The sequence below is a fragment of the Nesoenas mayeri genome (assembly GCF_963082525.1).
Source record: "Nesoenas mayeri genome assembly, chromosome: 17".
Classification (NCBI taxonomy): domain Eukaryota; kingdom Metazoa; phylum Chordata; class Aves; order Columbiformes; family Columbidae; genus Nesoenas; species Nesoenas mayeri.
Window position 1 is genome coordinate 3,898,449 of NC_137565.1, and position 27,955 is coordinate 3,926,403.

At 44.3% G+C, this 27,955-nt stretch overlaps 1 protein-coding gene across 5 annotated transcripts in view; it reads left to right on the top strand.

Annotated features, from left to right (window-relative positions):
• Positions 1-27,955, top strand: part of PITPNM2 (phosphatidylinositol transfer protein membrane associated 2) — a 121,349-nt gene that overhangs the window by 46,986 nt on the left and 46,408 nt on the right. For all 5 annotated transcript variants that reach the window (XM_080355021.1, XM_080355020.1, XM_080355024.1 and 2 more), the window contains 2 exons: positions 13,288-13,461; positions 26,844-27,058. In XM_080355021.1, the coding sequence (XP_080211147.1) occupies positions 13,384-13,461; positions 26,844-27,058 (293 nt within the window). In that variant the 5' untranslated portion in view covers positions 13,288-13,383. The remainder of the gene's footprint in view (positions 1-13,287; positions 13,462-26,843; positions 27,059-27,955) is intronic.

The window sequence follows — 27,955 nt, forward strand, 5'->3', positions numbered from 1 at the left end:
TTGTCTATTTTCTGCCAAGTTGGCTAAAAATGTTTGTCCCACGTGACATGATAAATATTCTCTTGGAAACCGATGCCTTATATATTGTGAGCTTCCCCTTCTGCTGATTTCTGCATTCATTCCTTAGAACTGCAGCAGCAGGAGCTGGGGAAAGGTGTCTCTTTTTGTTAAAGCCTGTGTGTGTGGCTGTTACGGTCTTCAGAACAGCTTGAATAGTCTTTGCAGATAAAGCTGATAGACTGGAATGTTTTTGTTTGCTTTAGCTTTTGGGTGGTATTAGCCTTAGTTGTAACCTCTTTCAGTTTCTGTTATCTTTTCTATGGACGGCAGCTGCTGCTGCTTTCCTCCTGGCGTCACAGGGCTTTTCTGGTTTTATTAATGTACTTATTTTAGGGTAGCATTGACAGGAGCTTTTCTCTGCTGCTGTGTCTTGTTCAGGAGATGTTCAGGTGTCCTTCAGCTTCTCTAGAGTGCTGGGGTTTGCATGTTGCTGTCCCCAGTGTCCTCCCAGCTCAGACCCGAGGTCTGTCAGATCCTTGCAGCTTAAAACAACCGCCCAGAACGATGTGTCTGCTTGTGCATTACGGACTGAAGACCTGCTTGATCTGAGATTGCACGGTTGTAGTAAGAACAATCTGGTAAAAGTGGAAATTGCTGTATGTCCTTTATTCAACACCACCTTCCAATTCCAGGCAGGCTGTGAGGTGCTACTGGTTGTCCTTGGGTGGAAAAGGTGTTGGAAAAGGGCATCATCTGTGTGCTTTTCCAGATGAGGGATGGCTCCTGGGCAAACCTTGGCCATGTGCGTTTGAGCAGCATATTATGGATAGACCTGGAGATGTCCGACCTGGCGCTTGCAGCGCCCGACCGTGTAACCGTGGCTGGAATGCGACACCAAAACACCATCTAGAAGACAAATGCGCTATTTGTGTTGTACATTTCCGGACTTTGCTGTCATTCAGGATTTTAGCTTATTGGTCTAAGCAAAATCAAAGCAAATCTGTGGAAAAGCAGAAATGGAACTTTGAGGCTAATGAGGCTGTATTGTCTCTGACAAATGGGTAAAAGGGAGAGGGTTGACTTTTAATGAGAAGTTATTAGATGTTGAATAGCTGTTAAATCGCTATATTAATAAAATGGACAATCCTCTCTAGCTTGTCTCCGTAAAGTATTCTATTAATTGAGAGCCCCCTTTAATCCATTCTTTTAAAAATTAATTAACATTTTGAAAAACATTTCTTTGACTATAGCGACCTGATTCAGATTAAATTGGGGCTGTGTCATGACTGCTTCCTTTATGTACTTCAGCTGCAATTTATGGACTCTGTTGATAATGCCAACTTCAAACACAGGAGTTTAAGACTTCTAAGAGCAAGTGTAATGGACTGATTTTTTTTTGCCATAGCGTTTTGAATTGACAGCAAATAGAGAAAAAGAAATGAGATAAGAAAACAGGTTCTAGTGCCTGGAGTGAGAACTTGGATGTTATTTTCCATTCAGCTACTGATTTCTGATTTGGCTGGGCCAGAGTTTGCAGGGAATTTTGGAATAAACTATCCAAACTTAGCAGTTCTTCAGGCACTTGCATTACAGAATAATTGTCCTTTTCTTCCTGCCACGCTATGACCAAAGTTGAAATGTTCAAACCCTCCGGCTCCTCTACCTGCAGAGCACTGTTACCCTTTCTGGATGTGCCAAACCCTCCAGCTTGTGGTGATGTTCACTTTCCACCCGCCGGTCCTGGTGGTCGGGCAGGTCTGGTGCTGCCCGTTGGGGTCCAGCACACACATGTGCTGTTGATGTTGCCGTCTAAGAAAGTCCAGATCCTGAATCAGGTCACTGTTTACAAAGCAGATTTATGTCAGATATAAATACAGCTGTAATGCCCTTTAATGAAGGACGTGTGGCTCTCACACAACTGGCCAGACCGTAGCAAGAGCCGCAAAGCCAGGACAGGGAACTTCACCACTCAGGGCCTTTAGAGCTCTCCCTGAAATCTGAACTGGTAGAATTGGACACTTTCTGCTCTGTGCTTTGCTTCCTGAGCTGCTCTCAGGCTGGAACGAGGTTTCCATCCAATGGTGGTTCTAATTAAAAGGAAAATTTTGTGCCATAACCATCTGTTGACTTGCTTTTGCAACACTTTCTTATGAAGAAAACTTCAAAAAAGGACACTCCAGGTACAATTTGGATGTTCAGTAGGGAAGAGAGGAGGAAAGTTTATTTGAACTGGCCTTGGGGTCAGGAAACATATTTTGTTTTAATCCTCATAAACTGCTTTCTTTTGCCTCATGGACACAGAATGACCCCTTGTTGTGTTGTAGAACACCAACTTGTGAAGTTTAATTTTTAGCTGGAGTTTGATATCCAGTTTACTCTGAAGAATAAAACCACGTGGAATTCCAGACTGCAAATGGGGGCTAATGATACTGAGGACAGGGCAGAGCTTTAATGCACGTGCCAGGTGCTGTGAGGAGCAGAACTTGCACCAGCCCGTGGGTGCCTGCCCAGCTTGGGTGACTCAGCCCAACAGTGCTTTGTTCCCTCTCTTCTTGCCAGACCTGCATTCATCTCCTCGGGCACCACTCCTGTCCTTGGCTTGCAGCAAACTCATCAGTTATTATTGTGGGGTTTTTTTTGGAGCCTGTCCTGATGGGACTTGCAGTTTCACGCTGGCTGGAGATGCTCATGATCCTTTCACGATGCCATTTGCTTTCCCTATTCTATCACATCTTCTTTCACAAGTCTGCAAAATGCTGGAAATGGGCGTCAATGTCAAGAAAACAAAATAAATGGAAAACTATACAGCTGGCCCTAAGTTTGATCTAGAGAAGGGTTTATAGGTATTAGGCAGAAACAGGCGTTTTGGTGTTCAGCAAACTTGTTGAGCAGTTAAATATCCAACGGTGCAGCTGGCGTCACTCCTGGGAGGGACAGTGTCCCTGTCTGGGTGTGATCGGCCTCCTCAAGTCCTGTCCTGTTCTATGGTGGTGTTTTATGACTTTACTGCGGGTGTCCTCTGCCTTGGGGTGTGTGAAGGGTTATCTATGTTGTCAGAAATCAGAAGATGGATGGATGTGGCAGTGAAGTATCAAGGCTGTTGAGAAGGTGATTCAGAGAAGGCATTGAAGCGGTGATTAAAAAGGGAAAAAAATGGCCAGGTGAAACCAAATGTGTGGTATGGGTGTTGTGGTTGGGTTTTTTTTAAAAATAGCACTTTAAATGCTCTGCAGGCATCTGTTGTGGATGCTTTAAAAATTTCATTTGTAGGGTTTGCTTGCATTGGAGGTGCAGATATAATGGAGCTTCGGGGCTTCTCATCTCACCGCACACAGTGGTCCCAGCAGCTTTCCAGGGTGACCCCGCTGGTCCTGGGCCTGTCATCCAGGCAGGAAAATGCTCCAGCGGTGAGTCACCATGCTCCTAGAGGGAGAATTAGCACCAGGAACTGCCTTTGCTGTCATCCGAACTCGGAGGTAGCTGAGCCAGGGCGTCTATCCCTCCTGGATGCGTAATGGAGAAATAACTCTGCTGGCATTAGGCTTGGGCTGCTTGGGCCAGGCTGGAGGCTTAATGGTGAGATGAACCATGATTGTGTAGTGCTTAGGAAAAGGGTTTAAAACCACTTCAGCCTCAGTTGCTCTGCAAATGTGTATTCTCTGGTGGGAAGGCAAAGGCAGATGTTGGCCTTCTCCAGGGAGGACTTTTCCCTATTTCCAGAAGGCTCCTATTATAATTTAATCCTTGTGTGACTGAACGGTGTCTCCTCTTCCAGCAGCACATGGAAATCACAGAGTCATTTAGGTTGGAAGAGACCCTCAGGATCATCGAGTCCAACCATAACCTAAATCTGGCACTAAACCATGACCTGTGACTTGGTTGAGTCCCTACCACTACCAATGCAATGGTGTTTCTTCCTCCTGGAAGACCTTCCACAGGTCCTGGAAAGAACCTGCAAAGCTCCTCAATTTCGTGGCCCCAGAGCAGCAGCTGGACCTTGCGAAGCCAAGGACCCGGCCCCATCAGCAGCCCCAGAACCACCACGATTCCCCACGGAGGAGCCCAGAGTCCAAGGACCCTTGAGCTGGGAACTCTTGAGGTGACTTAGAACAGAAACTTTAACCTCTGGAGGCTTCTTAAGAAGTGGAGGGATAAGCAACAGAAATTAGTCAGTGATTTGTTACCCAGACCAAAGAAGATACTGCACCCGTCTGGCACGTAGCTCAGCTTGGCCTCCTGTGCCTCAGCGTGCAATCTGCTCAGCCGAAAACACCCTGGAAACCTATAAATTATGTAGGCGTTATTAGAGGCTGGGGGTTCTGTATTGTGGTTAGCATTAAGGATGATTTGCAAAAGCAGTGAGATCTGATGGTTTAAAAATGCTACATCACTCTGTATGTGGGATATAGAGAGGAAGAAATAACACCAGCCCAAAATGTGCTGAATAATGAACTGAAAATGGTTATTGATTATCTGTGCACCTTCATTATCCTGCTGCAATCTGAGAGCAGCTAGTGCTGCTTTTTTTTCTTTATTAAAAAAACCCCAATCCACCACCCCCCCCAGCTTTCAAAGGCACTTATGAAATATTTAGTGTAATTATTTCCAAGATCAAAACTCCAAAGATGTTATACAGCCACAGAAACCTTGTTAATCTGTTGGTGTTATGGATGAACGAAGCGAAGGAGATATTAAACATTTACCGCTCTTGTGCAAAACAGCCTCTTACTTTCAATCTCTATCGCAACACCATCCATCAACCTTCACTGCTGCGTTTGTCTCGCTTCCCATGCAGGAGTTTTAGGTGTCATTGCAAGTTTCTTCTAATGGAGTAGGACTTATTTTCTCTCTCCCTGTTTTGCCTGTAGGCAAGGCGAATCTCAGCCTAATGAAACCAGTGTGAAGTATTATGGGGCTATAACACTGGCTTTGCAATCATACAGTGTTTTCCTCCATGAAATAGTCTTTTTAAACCAGCTATGAATGTTCATTGCCTTTACCCCGTGATATTTGCAGAAGTGAGGTAATAAAATGTTATTTCCATCTAGACTGTAACTACTGGAAAAGTGGAGTAGCTGTTGATGTCTCCTTTCAGTTTGATAGAGAATGACTGAGGAAGCAATCCAGGGTCTGTCCAGCGCTGCCTCAAATCACAAAATAGCATTTTTGTGTCTCAAAAACAAGTTTAGTGGTATTTGGAGATAGAAATTGAAAATAACCTTGAAAAAAGAGTCTGAAATGGGCTATGATTTAGAAGAGATGAGTGCGAAGGCCCAAGGATAAGCTATAAAATGGGGAATGACTGATATAGTTGGGGATGAGGGGATGAGATGAGGCTGCAGTGGGTTTGGGGCTGAGTGGCCATCAACTGCCTTGCGCTGTTGGCCAATATGGTTCCGGGGCACAGAACACCATGGGAAAGACATGAAGTTGTCCTCGTTCTTCAGGACCATGGAGGATCGGAGGGAGAAGGGGTGAAGGGGACAGATGAGAGAGGTACATGCATGTGTCTCTGAAGAGATTAGCATAAGAAGAGGGGCTTGAGATGCCGTGAGGGTAACTGAGATTAAACAGTAAAAACCTTTTATGTCTGTAAACAACCTGGGGACTCCAAGTTTCCTTGTTTCTGCAGTTTGAAGTGTTTTTCTTCATTCCAAATTTTTTCTTTTTTAAAAACAATATAAGCTGCTCAGGAAACACGCCTGGTTTGAGCTCTGAGGCTGTTTGTCTTCACAGCCAGGCTGAGCGGGAGGGTCGGGGCTGGTTTGTGCTCAGCTTGGTGCCTGGGGGACCTCGGGTGAGCTGGTCACCCGGCTTTCCAGAGACCTTGCACCTCAGCCTTGCTGCTCTCAACATTTCGTACCCTCAGTTTCTTATTTGCATGCTTAGTGACTGGTGCAGTTAAAGAGTGGGAGCTCTCGTGGCTTCCTGGTCTTGTTGTAATTAAAAAATTTGAGGGTATTGGATGGTTTTAGTGTAATTTCCAGTGCAGCAACTAATGGAGAGAGAGAAGAGGGATGGTGTGGATCCCGAGTTCGACCAACTCATTGGGTCAACTTCACACATTGGTCTTTCTCGGTCTTTCTGCCAGTGGTTTTGCTGTGAGTTCAGTAAAAACGTTCTTCCGCAGGGCGTTAAGAGCAAGATTGGGTTTGTTGTTGGCTTTTTACTCCTTAATCCAAGTGAAGCCTTGACAAACCGGTGGGGACAGCCCCACATGCATTTGAGCTCGCTCTCCTCCTGAAGTTCTATAGGAAAAGAGATTGTAGCACCCAGAGATGTGAGGTGTAAATGCAATAGTCTCCTGGGGATTCTACCTTGGAAATTAGAGGGGGTTTTGTTGTTTTCGTGCACTTGGTCAGCATCCCATCCCCATCCCATGCCACTGCTGCCCACACAGGATGCAGACCCCTGTATGTCAGTGGCCTTCAGCTGATGGAGGTGCCCGCCGTGAAAGCAAAACACTGTCCCTTGCTGTATGTCTGTGTGTCTTTAGCTCTGGATAGATTTTTCTTTACAGTAGTTTACTCAGCCGCCAGCAATTTTCAGTCTGTTTCCATCCAACGCACTGCTCTTATCACATTGTCAATGCTGCTTTTATTTTTGTCTCTATGTACATGCATGTATGTCTATATATAAGATATATATTAAACATCTATACGTATTTGTATGCATGCATGTAATGTCTGCCTATTTTCAGCATCTGAGAGACTTGGGCGAAGAGCAGCTGGTTCAAAGCGGGTCCCTTTGCTCAGCCGAACAGGACACGATTTTGGGGGCTGCTCTGTGCAGCCTACTTGGAAACTTTTAACCTTTAATTTTGGGATGTGTTCTTTTTAATATTCAGCTTTATCCCCAGCATCAGCAAAAGGATTAGAGGCTGGTTTGTCTTTCCCTCTGAACTCATTTGTGACTTCAGTGTGCATATTAGTTCTTTTAATGGCGTCTTTATTAGTTCATTATTGTATAACCTCCAGGCATGGCAGGACTTGAAACGTTAATTTTCCAGCCAAAGTTCAGCTGATGAACTTCACCTGGTCCCCTTGAAGCCAACGTGTGCATGGACAGGGCTGCCTTGCTTTGCACCGCGGCATCGCTTATAAAGCAGGAGGGAAGGAGCAAAGTTTTGTGTTAAAGGAGTAATAGGAATGAAAAATATGAAGCAGCAGCACAGTATTTAAGGAGAAAACATGGTATGTGTGTGTGCATGCTTTGGTGTGGTGTTGCTTTATATTTTATCCTTCTCCCCCTCCCTTTTTCCCTCTCATTGCTTCAAGCCAGTATTTGGCTGCCCAGTGAACTATAACAAGATTTAATAGCTGCAGTGTAGCTATATTGCACTTGGACTGATTCCATCCTTCTGTTGTAATAAACGTCTGCTTTACAATGAGCTCTTAAATTCTATAAGTGACGTCAAATTGTATCTAATAATGGAAAAAAATCAAGTACTGTAAATGCGACTTGTTCGCTCTGTCTTATCAAACAGTGTTTTATCCTCGGCCCATTGCAGCGCTATCTGCATTTGGGATGTCTTTTGAGGTTGCCCTGAGGTTTACACCTGAGGAAAACGATTTTCCACGCGTGTTTGCGTTTTCCAGTCGTGAAACTTGGACGTGTAAGCATCTGCATTAAAAAATGTCTGTTTGTAAAAGATGTGACAGATTAGACGTGCGATTACAAAGAGCGTTACTTACTGACACAGTGGCCTTTTAGCAGTGAGCGTGTGAACCGTGCACTTTTGAGGAGCTTTAACTTTAGATCATTTTATTTTTCCTGAGGCCTAATGAGTTTTTAAGTGCGTAGCCAGGTACGACCTACACTGCAAAACCCGAAAACTTGCAGATTTTTAAAAATTCACTCAGTTTCTTCAGTTTATCGCATGTGTGAAAGAGATTTGAGCGCAGCGTTGAGTGTTATGGCAAATAGCCACAAAGTTACTACATAGAAATGTTGGGGGATTTTAACCTTTGGATGTGAACGTTGCTTGGACCAGTCCCATTGTCGGTGCAGGAGAGATCGCTTGGGCAGGCTGGGAGGAGAGGGGAGAGAAGGGAATGGTAAAATACGAGTGCTCAATACTCATCTGCTTGCAAAACCCTCATAGATTGTGTTTTCCCCTTGAGCTTTATGTAATGGTTGCCATTCACATGATGGGAGGAGACACTTGTGTTCCAGCTGACGTTGCACCAAGTGTCGCCACTCACAAAACGAGAAGATTTCCTCTGTCCCATGGTGCTTCCCAATGAGACAACTGTGGGACGTGGGCAGGAGAGTCTGTGTGACGGATCTCAGGCTGCGTGTGTTCGGGGGGATTAAATAACAGTGTTTTGCAGGTACTGATGGAGAGGCAGGGACACCGTGGACAAACGGGATCAGAGCAACACATAAAGGGGGAATAGTCTCTGCAGCAGTGATATTCTGGATGGATAAAGCTGAGCAAGACTGCTCTGGGGCCAGGAGGAGAGTGCCGCATTAATCAAGGTGTGAGTGTTGAGGCTGCCTTTAAAAAAAATGCTGACTTAGGTCCTAGGAATCTGTTTCACAGTTATGCTGCTGCTTCTAATGGCATAAATAAATCCAAGCGCAGCTCTTGCAGTCATGAGAGGGCACTGATCCTGCTTCAGGAGCTCTGCAGGACAGGGACGGTGGCCAGGCTGCTGAGTCTGGCGTTGCTTCCCAGTGTCCAGGTGTTTGATACGTTTGGGATCAATGCTAACATATCTGATACTGCTTTGTTCAAAGAGGCATCTTCTCGGGGGATAAAAGAGACGTAGAGAACCTAAGGAAAGTCTTTGGGGAGGTAGATGTGGTCTCCAGAAAGGGCCTTTTCTCATCCTTTTGCCATTATGTGTTTGGTTTTCTTGGTTTCTGTTCATTATCTTTCATTTCTCAGTTATGTGAAAATACCACAAGCAGAATTGCTCAATAGCTGAGTCGAGGGTATCGATCTTTAGCTCACGAGCGTGATCTTTCATCGGGGTGACTTTCTCGGCTTCAAAAGGCAGCACAGCCCCGAACACGCAGCGGCTGATGAGAACCTGAGGCTGCAGTTCCAGGGCTGGTACCTGTCACTGCCGTGCAACTCTGATGGGTTTTTCCTTCCTAGAGCGAGTCTTTTGACTTTCAAATAGTGTGAAATGAACTTCCTGCGTGAGGCGAGAAGAAGCCCATTAAAGTAGCTCTCTACATGTAGGGCTTTTTCTTCCCGGTTGAAAGTGAGAAATGGCAGCTGTGGCATGGGGTGAGCTATTGTGGAGCTTGTTTCAGCCCTGAAAATCCTGTGCTCAGCAGCCTGGATGTGGAAAACGTGAGCTGGTCAAAAATTAGTTGTGGAGGTGGCAGCTGTAAGAGCACAGCTGGGAATAGCATCCTGAACCCGCCGGCCTGAGTGCTTCTGCATTGGGCCCAAGTGACATGAGCAGCCAGGATTTTTGCTGTAATACTCAGTTTCTAAGCCCTTCAGGGCCAGCCTGTCAAGCCTGGCCGGGGTTTGACCTTCAGGACTCTGATAGCACAGTTTAAATACCCTTCACCCTTCCTTAATTAAAAGCTGTCAGTTGTCATCAGTCCTCTGCTACCTTGTTCAGTAATGGGGAGGCTGGCCCTGATGCTCCCAAAGTGACAACCCCAACACCAAATTAATGCACTAAATGGGGAGATATTGCTGGGTCTCTCGATCTGTTCAGCTTCTGGAGATCCCAATAGTTTCCCAAGCTTTAAAGATCAAAAAAATAGGAAACCATTAAAATCAGAAGTAAATGCAGCATGCTGAGTGCTACCCTTCAAATAGCCTGGAGCAATAGCTCAGAAGTGGACCTGACTCATCGCAGCAGGATATTGACTCTGGAGCATAATTATGATGCTTTGAGAACCTGATTTTAAAATAATTGAGGTATAAAATTATGCGCCTGGCTTTCACAGTTACTACAGCTCTGCGTATAAATTGAATAATGGCCTGTACAAATGTGCCACTTGGCTATCGTAGAAATAGCAGCAAGTCTGCAAATGTCGTGCGTCACCATTGTATTCGTCCTGCTCAGGGAAGCCGCTGCAAGCCGAGTTCTGCAAATGGCCTTGAGCTGCCACCGGTCCCGGTTGTGTGACCACAGGGGTTTGGCAGATGTGTAGAAGATCCCAGTTGGTGCTCGGCGGCTGGACAGCCAAACCCAGTGTGCCATCAGAATCAGAATGCCGACTTCTTGCTGATCCCAGCAAGTCGAGCATCTCCCCACAAACACCCCTGGCTGCTCGTAGCAATGGGCTGGACGCAGGGAAGCGCCAGGGACACAGCTGCTGTTTTGACGCCCGTTTTCCAAAGCTGTGTCCTGGCTCCTTTTGCTTCCAGAAGGGATTTTTCATCTCTCCATAGCAGCCATCATGTCTGCAGGCAAACGTCTTTGTTTTGTTTGGGCAATACGGTAAGCGGTCTTGGTGAGCCTTGGTTCTCTGTAAAGTCCCAAGTCTTTTGGAAGGAGGCTGCTGTCCTCAGTGAGTTGTCTGCAAGCATGGTTTGGCCACCTCTGTCCCACTGGGCATGGTGCTCCCCAAGATCTGAATCTGGTAAAAACCCACGTTTATCTTTTGTGGTTTGCTACCTGGGTGTCAATTCTCCTACAAGAGTTAGGGCAGGTTATTTTCAGCTCAAACACAGCCCAGTTCTCCTTGTGCCTCCTTCAGGGTCAGGCTGCTGATCTCAGGTGCCTTTTCCCTCCGGCCCCCTTGGTTTGAGGTTGCGATTTGATTCTTGCTATTGCCTCGTGTGTTTCCAGGGTTTTGGGAGCATCCGCTTTCCACCGGGCACATCATCAGGACCTGCTGCTGCCTGAGACGGGCAGGCCCAGCTGAAACGCTTCCTTTTTAACATTGACCGCAGGGAAGTAGAAACCTGAAGGGGAACTTCACAGCAAAAGCTCAGCTGGGCCGGCAGGACGCTGGACCAGGAGCCGCTGCTGCGACCAGACGAGCTCCGCACGCTCCGGGGCGGCTGCTTGGGGCTACAATGGTTGGGTTTTTTCAGTCTGTAATGAAATAAACCCTCTTGTGTCTTGGCTTGTGAGTTATTACCTGCCTGGTACTTCATTATAAACACATTTTTTCCATCTTGCTACTGGTTTCCTGCCATTTTATTGCTTTCAAGGTTCTATTTTTTGTTTTATTCATCTCTTCCAATCGATAGAAATATCCTGTTTTTAGCAAGCAGCAAAGGCAGACGTGACTGATGTCCTTATGGTGGGAGCAGAATCGCTTTCGGAGCATTTGGGGAATGGTTGGGGGAGGAGGGAGCTTTTAAATCTAATTTTCAAAGATCTTTCAAGCATAACGAGCTGCTCAAGACACGTAGCTGAGCCTCCCACTGTCATTAAGTCCAGGAGTTGGGGTCCTACCCCTGTAGCAATGCAGATCTGGGGCCAGTGCTTGACATCCATCCTCTGGCAGTTACTGTTGTTCTTTGCCAGGACGCTAATTAAAAACCACTTAATGAGATTATCTCCACCTGTTCTGGAGGATTAGTTTGATGGAGGAAATCGTGCACGTGCCTGTGGACTCACACAAGCTTCTGCACATTGGGATGGTGGTGTCAGATGGTGCAGTCTTCCCAAAATTATTCTCTGTAGGGTTTGTCATGGCGAAGATTTTGGTTTTGATTCCCCTGCTCCACACACACAGGTTGCTCTGACAGCAAGAAAATGAAACAGAGAATAGAATTTGAAAATAAATCATTTAGGTAATGCAGCTCCAGATGGATAGTTGTTCTAGAAGAGTCAGTCTGGGATGGATGGGTTTTACTGCACAATTAGAAATGTGGTAATTAAACCAAAGCCAGCGGACAGCAGCGTGCCTGGGTCAGGCCTAAAACCAGCAGAGGGTCAGCGCTGGCGTGAGACAGAGACGTTGTAGTGCCCTTTGAGTGCTACACGGGTGACGAGTCAGTAAACCTGGCTTAGAAAGCCTGAATTTTGTCCCTGGTTGCTTTGTGCCCATGGGCATGTGTTTTAACCTCTCCAAAGCTCGTAAAAGGTTGGTGAAGTGCTGTGCAAACACGCAGCAGCAGTGTGGTTTCCTAGTTCCCAGGCCACGCTTCAATCCACTAGGAAAGTTGGATGTTTTTATTTATTATTTATTATTTTTCCCCTGGCAGTTGTAGGGTTTGGGGCTGGTTTTGCTGCAGCAGCTATTTCTGAACACTTCCGATAGGCAGGCACAGCAAAAAGGTGGATTTTGGCCATGAGGAGTGAGTGTTTTGTGCTCTGGTGGGAGAGCGGCCGCCAGGTCCTGCCGAGGCGGATTCAACCCCAGCTTTGCTTCTCGCTCCTCTTCTCTTCAACTGGCATCTTCCCCGCAACCCTTCCTTACACGATTTTGTTGTTTTATTGTTGTAGTTATTTTGTTACAACTTTTTTCTTCCAGATTTGGCTCAGCTGTTGTGAATAAAGAGCTGGTTGATGGCAGAAGCGCGTTAGCTGAGCAGAACCTGTCAGCGAGCGGCCTGTAGGGAGTCTGAAGCACATTTGAAAAGTTACTGCTTTAACCCTTGGTGTAGTAGATGCTGTATCCCCTGTATTCTTAGGCAATTAAATTATTATTAAATTGCCTTGCGTTGGGATTTTTGTGTGTGTGGTGCAGTTTGATTTTTGGCTGTATTCAGTGGGAATGTAAAAATGAGTCTGGCATTGCAGTGTCAAGAGGGTTCTGCCTGTAGACTGCTCTGAAGTGAAAGAGAACGGGTCCTACCAGGACAATAATTCAAAAAAAAGCAGAGAATAAAAGTATTTTTCTGCCGTCTTTATTAGAATCCAAATTACTTTGTTCATCATGGTGTTACTGAGGGCTGGGGAAGTCTAATTACTGCCTTTTCTTCGTGCTGGATGAATGTGAGAGGATAAAACCTGATACCTTTGAGTGGATGCATCTCTGGTGCGTTGCTGACATTGGAGAGATACTTTATTGTCTGGCGACAGGAGGTCTGCCTATTCATTTTGAGCTTTTGTCACATCTCTTCTACGGAGACGCTGTTGCATAGGAGAGTCTGATTGATACGGTGGCAAAGATCAGGAGGGTAATGGCTTTGATGGTGTCCCCTGAAGCAAATCAAAATTCATCTCAAAGATTCTGTTTGGTTTGATACCAAGGGTCTGGTAGCGCTCCAGGGATTCTTTTCTCTGCTGTTAAGCTTATAGCTATTACAAAAATTAATGTTTGCCTTTTTTTTAAAATTCTTTTAATAGGATGTTCTGCAATAAGAATGGAAAATAACTACTCCTTTTTTTCTTTCTCTCTCTGTTTCAGGGATCCTCGATGCATTTCCTTGCCATTATTTAAGGAGCCTTTACTAAAAGCTTCTGGATTGTGTTTCTGAACAGATAAAAGATTTTTGTATTCAAAATGCTCATAAAGGAATATCGTATTCCTCTTCCGATGAGTGTGGAAGAATATCGAATTGCACAGCTCTACATGATACAGGTCAGTAATATTTCAGTGTGAAAGAGTGGAGTATTGCTGCAGAATTAAGATGTTTCAAATTTGAAGTTTGCTGGGTGCTTATAAAGGGGGAAAATGAATACAAACTGCAGTTTATGACTTGCCTCCTCTTGTCCTTAAATTAGAGAATCTCTGTTTGACCCACCTGGGGAAACAACAGCTTATAGATAGGCTGTTCCTATGGAAGGCAGCGCTGAGCCCAGGTGTGTGGGACCTACCTGTGCTGTGGTTACTGGTTGTGCCAGTTCCAGCTGCAAACCAAAGCTTTGTGCTCCTTTGTTGGGAAGGAGCAGTCTGGTATAAACTTGAGAGGGTAAACCAAAGGCATAACTTTGAATTTAGGGAGGGGAAAAAAATGTAGACGTAATATTTATTTTCTTATATAACACTATGAAATAGATACTAATCAGTTTAGGCATAAAATTTTTATTATTTTTAATAGTCTTCTGAATACTGATGGGATTTTTTGTTGAATTCCCTGTCTTCAATAAAGCAGTTAATTAAAATGCTGGGTTTTTGTAACTCAAATCCTCTGTGCCCCTGTTCTCCCAGTGTCTGAAATCCAATCAGGAGCATTTTTAAAAGGAAATGAATCTGAAGTGTTATTTCATTGTCCCACACTTTAAATACAATTTAACTTTGCTTATCCAGCAAAACACACATACAATATTGAGTTAGCGATAGAACACTGCTGGAAAAATCTGCGTTGGCTTAAAACCTAAAATGAATTAAGGAAAACACAAAACAAAACAAACAAATACCCCCTGAAACCAAAGCAAAAGCACAACTCCCCGATTTGTGCCCTGACCCTCCAAATGGGCTCCTTTAAGCACTCACACACTTGCCCTTGACTGTTAAAACAACGTACAGTGTGTGTTTTCCAGTAATAACAGTCAGATCCCTTTTTCTGACACAAATGGATCATCTTTGTGTGTTTAGCCTAAATGTTAGCATAAAGGAGCAAACATTTTGCTTAGGTGGCTTCACTTCTGTGTATCTTTTCCTGGTGCTGTGTCTGTTTTGAATATTGTTGTAATTATTTCGTTACAACTTTTTTCTTCCAAATGTGGCTCAGCTGTTGTGAATAAAGAGCTGGTTGGTGGCAGAAGCGTGTTAGCTGAGCAGAACCTGTCAGTGAGCAGCAGAGCGCACAGAAAGATCTGATGGAAAAGGAAGGAGCCCACCTGGTTTAATGGAGGATTAATTGTTAATTGGAGAGTGTCTCTGGGGGTGTGTGCGAGAGGTGGATTTGGTCAGGGGGCTGAATTTGCTGTTCACTTGCAGAATTTACAGTACTTTGATTTCATTAGTGCAAAACACTGGATGCCGCTCTGTTCACTTGACAGTGATTTTGACCGTATCGTTATGTCAAAGGGCACGATAAGCCGTTAGGGCTTCATGCACTGTGGTGTTTGCTGGCCCAGGAAACTACTTGGGAAATGACAGCCCCAAATTGTCACTCAGCCCTACTTCACACCTGCTTTGATTTTCTGGTGCTTGGATGTGTGGCCAAGTCGGGTTTCCTCTGAGATCGGGTGTGATAGCTGGAAACACTGCGTGTGCCCAGAGAGGAGTGCGTGACAAACAAGTTACAAACAAGTTCCTCCACTACAAGTAATGCAAGAGGAAAAGTTAGCTGTGCTTTCTATTGAAAGTACTAGTCTCAGCTCAAATTAAAACAAAACCAGAACACCCGCTTAGGGCAGGACATGGAGTTTATGTTCTGTTTCTTAGCGTTTGGTAGCGATCTGCTTGAATTCAGCCTGAAATTGGTGGGAAGATTCCTGCCGACTTCAATGGGAGCTTTTCCTAGACCACGATATCAAATGTCCTTTCTCTTCAGTGTGGTTTAAAAGCGGAGGTTTTGTCTTTGAGACAGGTGCTGGGGCAGAGCAGTGGGGAGCACGACTTCCCTTCTGCTCCGAGAATGAGAAAGTGCTTCATGTCTGCCTTGATTTTTCCTGTGAAATGCATAAGGAGGCCACAGGAGAACCAAGTGCTGTATGTTGAACCCCCTTAGGGGAACAAGCTATCTGTACAAAACAGCAGCGTAGAGCCATTTCTTAGAAATCTTTGGCTGAAATGTAGAACAGGATGATTTAAAGTAGATCCCGAGGAGAGGAGCAATTCTTAAAAGCAAAAAGTTCATTTCAGAGGCGTTTGTTGTGCGCGGTGCGGTGTCGTTATTGCTGGAGACACTACTCAGCCTGGTCCCGTAGGAAGCGTTTTTCCAACAGCGTAAAAAGGAGATGTCACAATTATTCCTCAAGGGTTTTATAGAGCCGTAAGCACGTACTTGAAGTTTTCCACCCATTTAACTTTAAGCTCATGAGCAAAGATCTCCATTAAACTCCAAACTGGTTGGTACAACGTTGTTCTTTTAAGAGCAATCAAATTTCCTGGATTTCATCATCCTCGAAATGGAAATTTTCCGAAAGGCCCTTCTCACCTGGGAGATGCAGCAGCTGGCCCTTGCGGTTGCTCTGGGAACCCTTTGCTGCGGACGTGGTGTCTCCAAACCGCGAGGACGTGGATGTTGAGCCTCGAGCTGCAGCACCCTGGTCACTTTTCAAAGGTGTTTCCATGGAGATTATTGCCTTTGCCGTGGAAGGTCCTTTTGTCCCTTTTCACGAGAGGACAGCCCCTCCTTCTTAGAAGCCTTAACAAAAAATTTCCACCTTATTTGATGTAAGCAGCATCACGGCCAAGCAGCAAAGAGTCCTTCCATTAAACTGGGACAGGCTGTACTCATATTTACTGTGTTTATTGGATGGGAGAATTCAAATTGTGCAGTATATAATCCAGCATCTCTTTTGGTTCCCTGCGCCACTGGGCAGGCGAGACATGCAATAAATCATTGTGCGCTGCCTGTGCTGCTCTGTAATTTCTCTCATTCTCATTCAAAGTTCTCCAGGCTGGTGTATAAAACTGTGAAAACTGAGGCGAGTTTGCTGCTGCTTTGCTAATTAATTTAAAAAAAAATTAAATAGGGCGAAAGGAAAGGAGCAACAAGTCTCTTAAGTGTTACTTTCTGGTAGCTTCTGAAATATTATCTACAGAGACGGTGGTTTCAGTACTCTAAGTAGCACTTAAATTCTTCCATAAATAAGTTAATTTGATATTACAGCAGAGGGCTTAATGTACCCTTGACTTGCTTGAAGCCCAGCAGATCCGAACTGAATTGTTTTTCTCTATTGAATTTTAGGCTATCAATATCCATGTTTTCCTGGGAAACCTCTCACGCACGTTGTCAGCGTCTCGGGCTGGGAACCCTCGCTGTGTTGGCCGCAGAGCAGTGAAGTCTTAACTCTTCCATGTGCACGAGGGTCTTTTTGCATGGTTGCTGAGTTTTTGTCTCTTTTGCTATCCAAATTAAAACGTACAGGTTTTTGCATTTGAGCCGCAAACCAGAGATCTTCCTTTCTGCTGTGACCTGTTATTATTCTGGTCCATAAACCAGGCAAAATATTTCAAAACAGTAAAACGACACACACTTTAAGCCTCTGTCTCAAAAAAGCTTGTATTCCGAGATTTGAATGTGTTTGTCAGAAAGATCAGTGCGTTATTAGCCAAAGGTCAGTCCATTTATCATCTTAATACCATTCATTACTGCAGTTCCATATGCCGTGAGGTTCTGAGAGACCGTTGCCCTCCTGACCCTTACAGAAGATGAGAAGTCCTCTTGTTATTAAATCTTTCTTTTATATCGGTGTGCATAGCTTGCTTTCTCTGCTGTAAATAAGTCCAGTCCTTGTTTTCTCCATGCAGTTTTCTCTGAGTACTCGTGACCTTCCTCCAAAGATAGCGTTCTTTAAAAATATTCTTCTGGACCTAGCCATTGCCTTTTGGGGATGAGGCTTGTTTTAAGATGCTGGGTCATCCTTATAAGCTAATCGTGTTAATACATTGTCATTCAGCCCTTTGAGGGTCCGTGACTGGGGAAGGACGCTGGTCCCTGTTTGAGGAATCTGTTCAAGATGACCCATCTGCTCGGCGCTGCCTGCTGAACTCAGGCAGCATCCTGGGAATCGAGGACTCTCCTCATCTTTTAACATGAGCCTCTCTTCTGCAGTCCCTCGGGGCTTTGCATTATTGCCTTCCCTGGAAAATCAGAGCGTGTTTCCGAGCATCTGCAGTGATCTGCATCTCCTGCTGATGGAGCACCCCGAGTCGCTTCCCTTTCCGAAGGATCACGATATGTCCATCACCTCAGTCCCCAGACCCCTGCCCCGTCCTGTTTTCTCCTTCCTTTGTGTGTAGCTCTCAGGGATCACCTTTGAGAACAGACTTGGTGTGCTGGTAATTCCTGGGGCGGCATCCTGATACCTGGGTGCAAAAGTCGTGTCCCTCAAGCTGTTAGCGACGCTTGGCGACTGCCAGCAGGCTCAGCAGATGGTGAAAGGCTGATTGAGTGGGGGAAAACAAACTAACCCTTCATCTCTGGACACTGAAGAGCAGGATGGCTGATTATTTGTGTTTCGTTTGCAGATGCCTTGGCCATCTGGACAGACAGACATATATGCTTTAATTTTAAAAGCAGGTGACACTGCTGGCAGCTCCAGAGACCCTGGAAGATTCACCAGTCTAGAAGCAAAAGCCTAGTTTGAGGCTTTTTTTGCCAATTTCTGTGCTACAGCATTCAAGGCTTCTATGTTCTCTCTTCTTCCTCTGGTTTTCATAACCTTTTCTTTGTGATCATGAGGGTTTGCAACCTCTTGAAAGAGGAGAGTAAGACACTCAGAATCACTGAGCTTTGAGAACAACGCGGGTCCAGGTACGTTCAGTGCTGCCAGACTCATGGTCTGATTTGCACAGGTGACAGCAACACCCATCCAGGTCAGCATTTGGGGAAAACATACAGAAATAGCAAACAGCTTTTTTGCCTTCTTTTTTTTTCCTGCTTTCCAGCCATTATTGTGGAACAGTTCTTAAATTGGCTGTTATCCCATAGCTGGTGAAAAAATAGATTGATTTGATAGCAGTGAACTGTGTTGCCTTGACAGTTCACATGCTCTCGAACAAAACGGAGTGAAACTGAGATAATGTTATAACACAAAAAAATACTTTGAACTTCCCATTTGTACTGGTTTTAATGCAGGGTGCAGCACTGACAATCCTGCCGAGCTTGTCGCTGTCAAAATGCCTGTTGCCCTCTTTATTCTTATGAAAGAACATTTCTGACCTGTCCACTCCTGGACAAGATCTTGATGGTTGACCCAGATTAGTTTCTCGCTTTTTCAAATACCTGAAGGCAAGTAATGAATTAAGTGTTAGGAAAACTGTGGGGAATTCTTTAAGCCAGCCAACCAGTATTTTAGCATACAGCCTATTGTTAGTGAATGGTTCTGTTGGGTTCCTAAAATCTAAGGGATGTAGTCAGAGGATCAGAATTGATCCAAAACACTCTGTGTTGAAATTTAGTCTCTGACTCACAATTTAATAATGGGCAAATTGCTTTACCTCCCTTTAAACTAGAGACAGTAATTCTCACACATGGTGTCTGTGGAACAGTTAACACACTGAAAAATCTGTTTAAAGACAGGGAAGGAAATACTCAAGGTAAGATGAAATACTGAGCTGGAAGTGTAGTAGACATTTGAATGATGGAGCATGTGGAGTAAACAAGTTTGAGGTATCTCCATAACAAAGTGATTCCTAATTCATGTGCTGCCGGCACATCCAGCCCTGGCTCCGTAGGAGTGTGACTGGGCATCTTTGTAAGGCGGAGTGATTAACGAGTGGCCATGAGAACAGTTCTCTTAACGCTGTAAATTATTTATAGTCCCGCACGATTGATTGTCCCCAAAATATCCTCGTTTTGTACAAACAGCTTCATTAATATCTAGACCTGATTCTAAATAATGCAGTGCCTACAACATTTGTACAAATTGATGCTGCACATATTTCTGCTCTGTCTTGCAAGACTCTGCTGCTGACGCCTTGTCCTACTTTTAAGTTTAAGACTTTTTTTTTTAGGATTATATTTTACTTTAAGATGAGGTTTTATATTTAGCTGGTGAAGTGGCAGTATTTGGGGAAGGGGTGTTGCCTGGACGGAACACAGCATTGTGCGTTGCCCAGCCATTGATCAAACCTACAAGAAGGATGTTTAAACCAGCTGGTTTTTGCTTTTATTAATAAAGCCATTGATGAGGAACAGATTTCCCTCCCCTCTCCGCACGGTTTCAGGTCATTCCTATTTGTGCAGTGCAGCGAGGCTTGGAGTCAAACTGCAATTGTAAAGCCTCGTGTTCTGATTGCTGCCTTGTTGACTCAAACTAACCTTCCTTTGCTAAATAAGTATTGATGCTGGCTCTTCATGTATTCTTATTATTTTTTTAACAGCGCTAATTGGATTAAAATAATAGTCATGCATGAAGAGTGCATGTTAGAGCTCAAAGGGCACACGGAAACCTCGGCTGTGGGCACCATGGTTACTGGTGACATCGCTTGGTTTGCTGTTCACCGGGGTGATTCGTGTGCGGCGCCCAGCGAACGTGGCCTAAACTAAACCCAGTGCATTGCTGATGCAGTCCTATTGCCATGGAAACAGATGTTGCAGCTTAAAGTTGCCTGCATTTGTAATGTGATGCACATGGTTTAAACAAAAGCATGGTCTTGGAGCATCCACAGCTTCTGGAAGGATGTGAATAGTGTAACTGGAGAAACTGGGAAATCCCTTTGCAGTTGGACTTGGTTTACGATTAAAGTGGTGCCAGCCGAGCTGTGCAGAATGAGATGCAGTGAGCCTTGATTTTGAGTAACAAGAGCAAAACTCACAAGTCCCTCTCTGTCCTCCAGCAACGTTGTTGCTAAAGGATTTTCAGTCCAACTTGACATGGATTTGTTTCTGATTTGTACTTTACAAAGTACAGGCTTAAAAGTACTGTTATATTAAAACCTGTCCCCAGGGTAACAGGGATCCTGGCTCCTGCCTGCCTTTGATATTGTTTTTCCAATATAACCAGTAAGACTACACTCAACTCCTGCAAAACAGGAGTAGAGAAGCTTCCCTGTTTGAGGACTGTTTTGCTGTATTTTGGTAAAGGTCGCCACTCAGGCCAAATGAAGAAAAGAGCCACATCATGGTTAGGATGGCGAAATGGCATTTGAAAGATCTGGGTATCACACATAGCCCTGCCAGCATCTCTGTGGCTTCAGGTTGCGTTCTCCCTCTTCAAAATAATGCTCCGTGTTGATACCGTCATCTCGAATGTGAGAAGACTCGAGCTATTCTGACTGTGGCACAAGAGCCTTCGACAGCAATCAGTTGTGTGTGCTGTTCTGCTTCAGCATTCCGAAGTATTAATAACAGTAAGAGTGATTTTTATTTTTAATTTAATTCCTCTAACTTCCTGTTTGTTCGTAGAACCTTATGCACTGATAAAATTATGTTGATTTTGATCTGATCAGAAGTTCTCCTCCTTGGCTTGTGTAGGAGTGGAATAGTACCATCTCCTCCTCCCTTTTTTCACATTGAAAAAAGCTTTTTGCTCAGGTAGCACCCTGGTTATGATTTTAATTGAGTATTTCAGGTATTTGACACGCACTTTTTGAAAAGAGAAAACCAAAACACACAAACAAAACCCAACAACAAACAGCTTGGGAAGTGTGACCTACTGTACTTTGAGGGCAAACCAAGGTTTTGTTTTCCTAGCCCAAGAGCTGATTTTTGATCACCTGCAGTGAATTCTGACCACGAGCGGTGCCTGGTCTATCAGATCGCTGCATCAGCAGGCAGGAGGTTGTCGGTGGTGAAAGCAGATTGCTCGTAATGAATTAGATGTCAGTTCAAATGCTCAGAAAGGAGAGGTTAACAGAACGCAGAGCTGAGTCACGGGCAGCAAGAGGCGGCTGAAGAGAGAACGGATACACCCCTGTACGTGCCCATCGTTAATGTTCACATTATCCCTGTACAAAAATGCTGCGCTGGGAGAATGAAGAATAAACCGTGAATTAGTTTCAGGACTTTTGGGTAGGAAGGCAACGCTTTGGAAAATCCATCAGAAGAGTGAAATCACCATCGGCCTAAATGATGTCCAACTGCAGATAGTTGGGAATATTTTTCCCTCAACTTATGGGTGAGATTGAAAACAAGCAGTTGATTCCTCTCCCACCCTAGATGTTGTTACTCAACGCTTTACCTCTTAGAAAGCTTTGTACTTCCTTTCTAAAACTGTGTGCTCAGTGCCCCCAGGTCTCGGTGTCGGCAGGAGTCACCCAGCCGGAGACGCTTCGGGCTTTGTGTCGTCTGGTGGAATGCGAGAGGCAGTTCAGGCTTTCGCTGGTTCCCAAAGGACAGGTTCTGTTTCTGGGAACTTAATTGGCGTTTGTGGTCCAAACCAATAAAAAATATAGTAATTGGCCGTAGAGAATGTTTTCTCAGCCTCCCTTGCCACAACAGTATGAGCAAGTATGTTAGCAGCATCCTCTGGGGAGATTTGCTGTCATGTTCTTGTTCAGTGGTTACATAAATGCCTTTGTTTGCTGTCGTTGTTAAATGAAACCATCACCCAGCTGCAAACGTCTCGTATCCATATCTGTGTCTAAATCGGATAAAAAAATCCCAAGACTTCGGTGTTGTTTTAATGGATTGTCCCAGAAGAATTTGTCGGGACTATCAAAATACCCCGTTGCCAAATGGAACTGGAGGAGAAAAGCAAATATCTCTTCTGGTTATTATTTCCAGACAGTGATTTATGTCTTCATTATTCATGGACAGTAGGTCTACCAAGCATAGTACTGTTAGTCTTTGTATTTTGAATAATCTCAAAATTTTGATAGGTCATCGACGGAGGCCACTGGTACCATGTAAATGCGTTGCAGTAACGCACCAAGAAACTTCATGGTAAATCTAAAGCATGTCAACCTTTTGTAATCACCATCTGACTTAGTCAGATTGAAGGGTTGTACTGTAAACAAGGTAAAATTATAGCTATAATCTATTTTTAAAAGCTAGAATGATGCCTGGATCACCTTTTATCAGCATGCAACTTATCCTGCCTTTACTGTTCTCTGCAGTACCATTGCAGTACTCAAGGTAGTAACTTAAATAAAAAGTAAACTTTAGGAGAAACTAAACCGCTGAGCTATTTCCAGGGCTGCTGTAGGCTTCGCAGAGATTCTCCATGTATGTGTCTGAACCCATGTCCAGCCTGTGCTTTATTCTGGGGATAAAACAACGTGGAAAAGGCCTCCAGTGGTTTAGGATCATATTCTTCTTGGTGTTCTGAGCACTAGTGTGTTGGTTGGTGGGCTTGGTTTTTCTTCTAATTCACCTAAAGCAAAATACTACAGGGCAAGTTTCATTTCCACAGCCTGACTTCTGTATTTCCCCGGCTGGTACGATAAGCACATCTTAGCGGTTTTCCCCAGCGTTCCGTGTTCTTGTTCTGTGAGTGCAGTTCCTCCAGCTGTAATGAGACTTCTCAGGTTGTTGGGGTTTCTGTTGCTGTCGGCCATCGTTCCTTTAGTAAGTTATACCACGTTTCTTGTCGGGAAGGGGGTTGGAAGGTCTGAGAACTGCTCAACCTGTCTTTGCCACCAGCAAAGGCTTTGTTTACAGCCCTTCGTCTCCTGCCGTGAAGGGCAGATGACAAATGGGGTTAGGCTAGCCCAATGTTTAGATGACATTCATGGGAATTATTCATCTCTGATTGCGATGCTGAGGTCATGTGCTGTGTCCCATGCTGTGCTGCCGTGCCAAGAGATTTATTTTAATAGAAGCCTTTAAGTAACTGGCATTCTTGCTAATCATGGTGCATCTGCTTCTCTGGGTTCCCTGTTATGAGTAATTTAATGCTATTACGTTAGCTAGAAGGGATCTGTGTCACCATCTGTCCTGGAAAGCTATTGATGGGGCTGTGCAGAACATGGAGTGTCATCAGCACAAGAGAGGGACTTCTAAAGGGATGACTGGATTTCCCCTTGTAATACAATGTAAGATGGTTTACTGTGATTACAGCTTGGATAACTTGCATATAAAGGCTGTTGGCTACTCTCTGGTTTTGTTTGGGACCTTTCCTAAGATATTTCTATGGATGGAAGGTGGTGTTGTCATTAGCAAGCAGTGATAACACAGGTCGTCTGCTAAATGAGTCTCTGCTCTTCGTAGGGGCATCCATTGATGAGGCTGAAACCTTGACGAGTGACCCCAAAGTGCCTGCACATCTGTCCCTCCCAGCAGACAGACGTTGTTTGGAGAGGACTTGCCAGCCGCTTCTCAAGCCAAATGCTTTCCTAATCGGCAGTTATTCTTTAATTGTTGTTTACAGACCACTTCCTTGGAACAAGCCCTCTCCAAGCCATAGCTGAGTCGCAATAGACATGAAGAGCCTACACGGTTGAAAAGCAAATTGCTCTTGACGTCCCCAAGTGCTGTTCTTCCACAGCATGGCTTGGGCTCAGAGTATCAGCCTGGTCTCTCGAGTGCGTGTGGCTGATACCTTTATTTTTATTGTCAGAGAGACTGATCTTCTATTTGTCTTTGCGGCTGGTTAATGGTTGTACTGTTGACCATCCAACCTGACTTGTTCGGTCCTTCCTGACCTGACTGTGGCTTCTTGTCCTCCCAGCAAGGTAACTGGTGAGAGCTGGGGAGCAGCTCGGTGCAGTTTATAATGTGGAGTTTTTTTATTCTACTATCATTCCCAACAATAAGTTACATTGGCTTTTGAGTATAAATTGTGCTGAAGCAAAAGATTAGTTTGTGATACAAACTTCATAGTTCTGATGTTTTTGCCATGCAGGTCTTATTTCACATTAATTGAAGAAAATATTCTTGCTGTCCCTTGTCGTATCTTGTGTAGATAATTGACAAGCAGGAGGAATCTGTAGGACCAAAATTTGCTTGGGGCTTGCAAGTGGGCAAAAGAAGCTGTGGGCTGGAGCTGCACGTCTGGAAAGGCTGAAGGAGGAAGCTCTCAGAATAGGGTTCATGGTCTTCTGCATAGAAATGAATGAAATAACTAGAAATACAAAGCCTGAGATGCTGAGTGTTCACGTTACCAGGTCATGTGGAAAAGCTGCCTATGGAAAGATTCATGTAAAGCAAGAAACGGGCTGATCTTGCAGGTTCACCAGGGTTCTTGGTGTAGGATGAGAACCAGGCAAGTCATCTTCATGCAGGGAGATGTTGCCAGAACTGGCTAAATGGGGGAAAGACAAGCGGGGGACGTTGGTGTGAGCTGTGTGTCTGGGCTTCAAACCCAACCTCTGAAGAGCATCCAGGGTAGGCGAGATATGGGAAGAAAACGCGTGGGGGTGTCTCAGATGTAGCTGTGAAAGCATGAGTGTTAAATTGCACTCTGAGAAAGAAAGCATACAGGGTATCGTTATCCATTAGCATATCAACCATGGCCGTTAAAACACAAATCTTCAGTGGTTTGGTTTTCCAATGCAATACGATCATTTGTGAACCTGGGAACCCGGTTCCTCTGGCTCGGCACAGCCCCAGGAGATGCTCAGTCCGCTCGGTGCTGCGGATTCCTTTTGAAATTAACTCCTAAATATCTTTCGGTTCCAAACGAGGACTTGCAGGTTTTCCTTGGGATTGCTGGTAACCACACAATCTAGAACAGAGTTTTAAATCTAGCCCACGTCCGACTACATGTGATAATTTGGCATGAAGACAACCCGTGTTTCCTCCGCTTAGGATTTCCACGTGCTCATGCCGTATAATAAAACCGTAGATCTCCATAATTTGTATCAACTGCTCAGCGCAGATGCTGCACTGTTATTCTGTCTGACACATTTGCTGTGCCTGCTGGGTTATTGCCTTTTCCAAGACCTTTGAATTAAGCAGATTTTTGGGTCATCAAGATTATTTAATGTTATTGTCATAAATATTTGTACAGGACTTGGTCAGTGCTTATATAAGAACTGAAAGGCAGTCGTTTGTTTTAAGAGGATGTGTATTTTAATGAACTGCCAGCTGACTTAGATATAAACTGTTAAAAAGTGCTTTTCTTTTGCAGGACTACTGCGCTTTGTGACTATTTAGATTGTCAGTTATTGAGATTTGTCAGTTACAGCTGTTTAAATTTAAAATCGCTTGAGAGTTCTTTAAAAAGAGGGCTATTTACTTCCAAATAGCTGTGTTGTCTTATCATCCTGTCCTCAAAAGACAAGAAGCTGATCTCTTGCATCTTATTAATCATTTTCTGTTAAGCCATGTTATCCTTTGAATTGTTTGTATGCCAGCAATGAGAGGTTGTTATTGTGTTACAATTCACAGTTGATTCTTGTCTAAAATTCCATTTTTTTTTCTTAATTTCCAAAGTACTGTTCTCTCAAATACAAACAATAAACTCAAAATACTAGGGATATAAATCTGTTGTTTGGAAATGATGAAGGTTATACATCATCCAATCTGCTGAAATGTGTTACAAATGAATAAATATTTGCTTTGCCTCCAGCTCTTCTTAGAAGCACTGAAATCCGTATTTTTTTTATTGAGGGAATTTTTGCCAGTTTCTCAATGAGGGACAATAATACAAATCAGCCAAAACACGGAGACTGCCGGGGGTGCCGTGTGCGTTCTGGCAAACTTGTTGTTTCTTCTTAATATCTTAATTAGCAGAGCATGTTCTCCAAGCTGTTGTGGGAGAGCTGCTGCCCTGCCAGACCACGGACAGCGAGCCCCACATCCTGTGGGTTTAGGTCAGAAAACGCCCTTTAGGACCGCGTGTGATTCTTCACACGACACTGCAAGAATCTGCTGAGATGGACAAACTCCCCTTTGCTGTGTCATCCACTAATGTGATGGCATTTGGTGGCATCTCGGGAAAAGCCATGTGTCACCCGTTGTAGGAGCAGGAGTTGGTGTGTCGTTGGGTCTCCGTTCAAACTGTCTCTTGGTGGCCAAATCTAGATTTTTGAAGGCTCTCTAAGTCAGATCTCTGTTCCTGTATTGGCCAGGTGAGTCACTGAATAGATATATATATGTATATATACTTTTTTTTTAATAGAACGATAGAATCATTTCGGTTTGAAGAGACCCTCAAGATCAAGTCCAACCATAAATACATATACAGGGTGTTTCAAAAAGACAGACCTAATTTGAAAGTATCAATGCTTTCAAATTGAGTCAGTCTTTTTGAAACGTCCTCTCTCTATATATATATATAAAATATAAACATATAAACATATAATACATATAAAATAAAAATATTTCCTTTATAATCTTATAAATGTTATTAAGGTTTCGTAATCTTACAGCCAGCGTGCTGCTCCAGTTCTTCTCTCTGTATGAAGTGCTGCTCAAAAGGAGTCCTAGAAACCATCCCCGGTGTTCATGCGCTTTCAGTCTTTGGTACGTACGGTGCACTGGGAGGATTAACGATGTGATTTATTTTCCCTTTCAGAAAAAGAGCAGAGAGGAGACATGCGGGGAAGGCAGCGGCGTGGAGATCCTGGAGAACAGGCCGTACATGGATGGACCGGGAGGCAACGGGCAGTACACGCACAAAGTCTATCACATCGGGATGCACATACCCAGCTGGTTCCGCTCTATATTGCCCAAGGCAGCTCTGCGAGTGGAAGAGGAATCATGGAACGCGTATCCTTACACAAGGACAAGGTAAATCTTGTTAAAACGTCCAGAGCTGTTTCCCCTGCTTTAGAGAGAGGCTCTGATGTCGCTGTGTGGCAGTGGCGTATCTTCCACCTCTTGTAATATCCTTTAGAGGAACTGGGATTGAGTCCTAAAATTCTTGCACAGCGCTTAATCTCAGGATCAGGATCGTACTGGAGAGCTTGTGGCTGGTTACTCTAAAACATTAGGGTTTTTTTGTCCATCAAAGCGTGGGAAATCCTGCATGGTTTTTATTAAGTCTTGTGTCCTGCACTGCACATTGTACTTGGCGTTGCAGATATCTGCTGGCTCAGTAGAGTTATAAATGCACACGGTGATGGGACAGTTGTCATGTTGAACGCTGTCAATTAAGGCAGGATTCATTTGTTCTGTGGGAGAAAGTACGGGGAGAGGAAAACCTTAAATAAATAAATCTGGTGCTTCTTTTTTGGGAACTGTCTTTCTGTCATTTATCTAGAAAATAAACCTACATCTTATGGTTTTCACCCTGAGAAACGAAGAGTGCCAGAGGCTCCGAGGAGCCCACTGGGACCTCCGTGTGCCTGATTTTGTCTGGGAGGACTTCAGATACCCTGGAATAAATAACCTTTGTGCCAGTTACTCTAGTTTAGAGCATTTGCCCTTTTCCAGCTTTACAAGTCTTGATATTACTGTTATCTGTCGTATTAAAAAGGATTTAATGGATATTTTTTTTTTAGCAAAAATCTTGAAAAGTTTCATAGTTCTGGTTTTGCTGCTTCCTACAAGTCACATTAGTCTGGGCCAAGGTGGGGAGTCAGTGGCTCTGATGAGCAGTTTATACATAAATATAATGGAGCTCTCGGACTTTCAAGTGATTAAAGTCCACTTCCACTCTGGTTTTATCTATTCTCTTTAAATGCC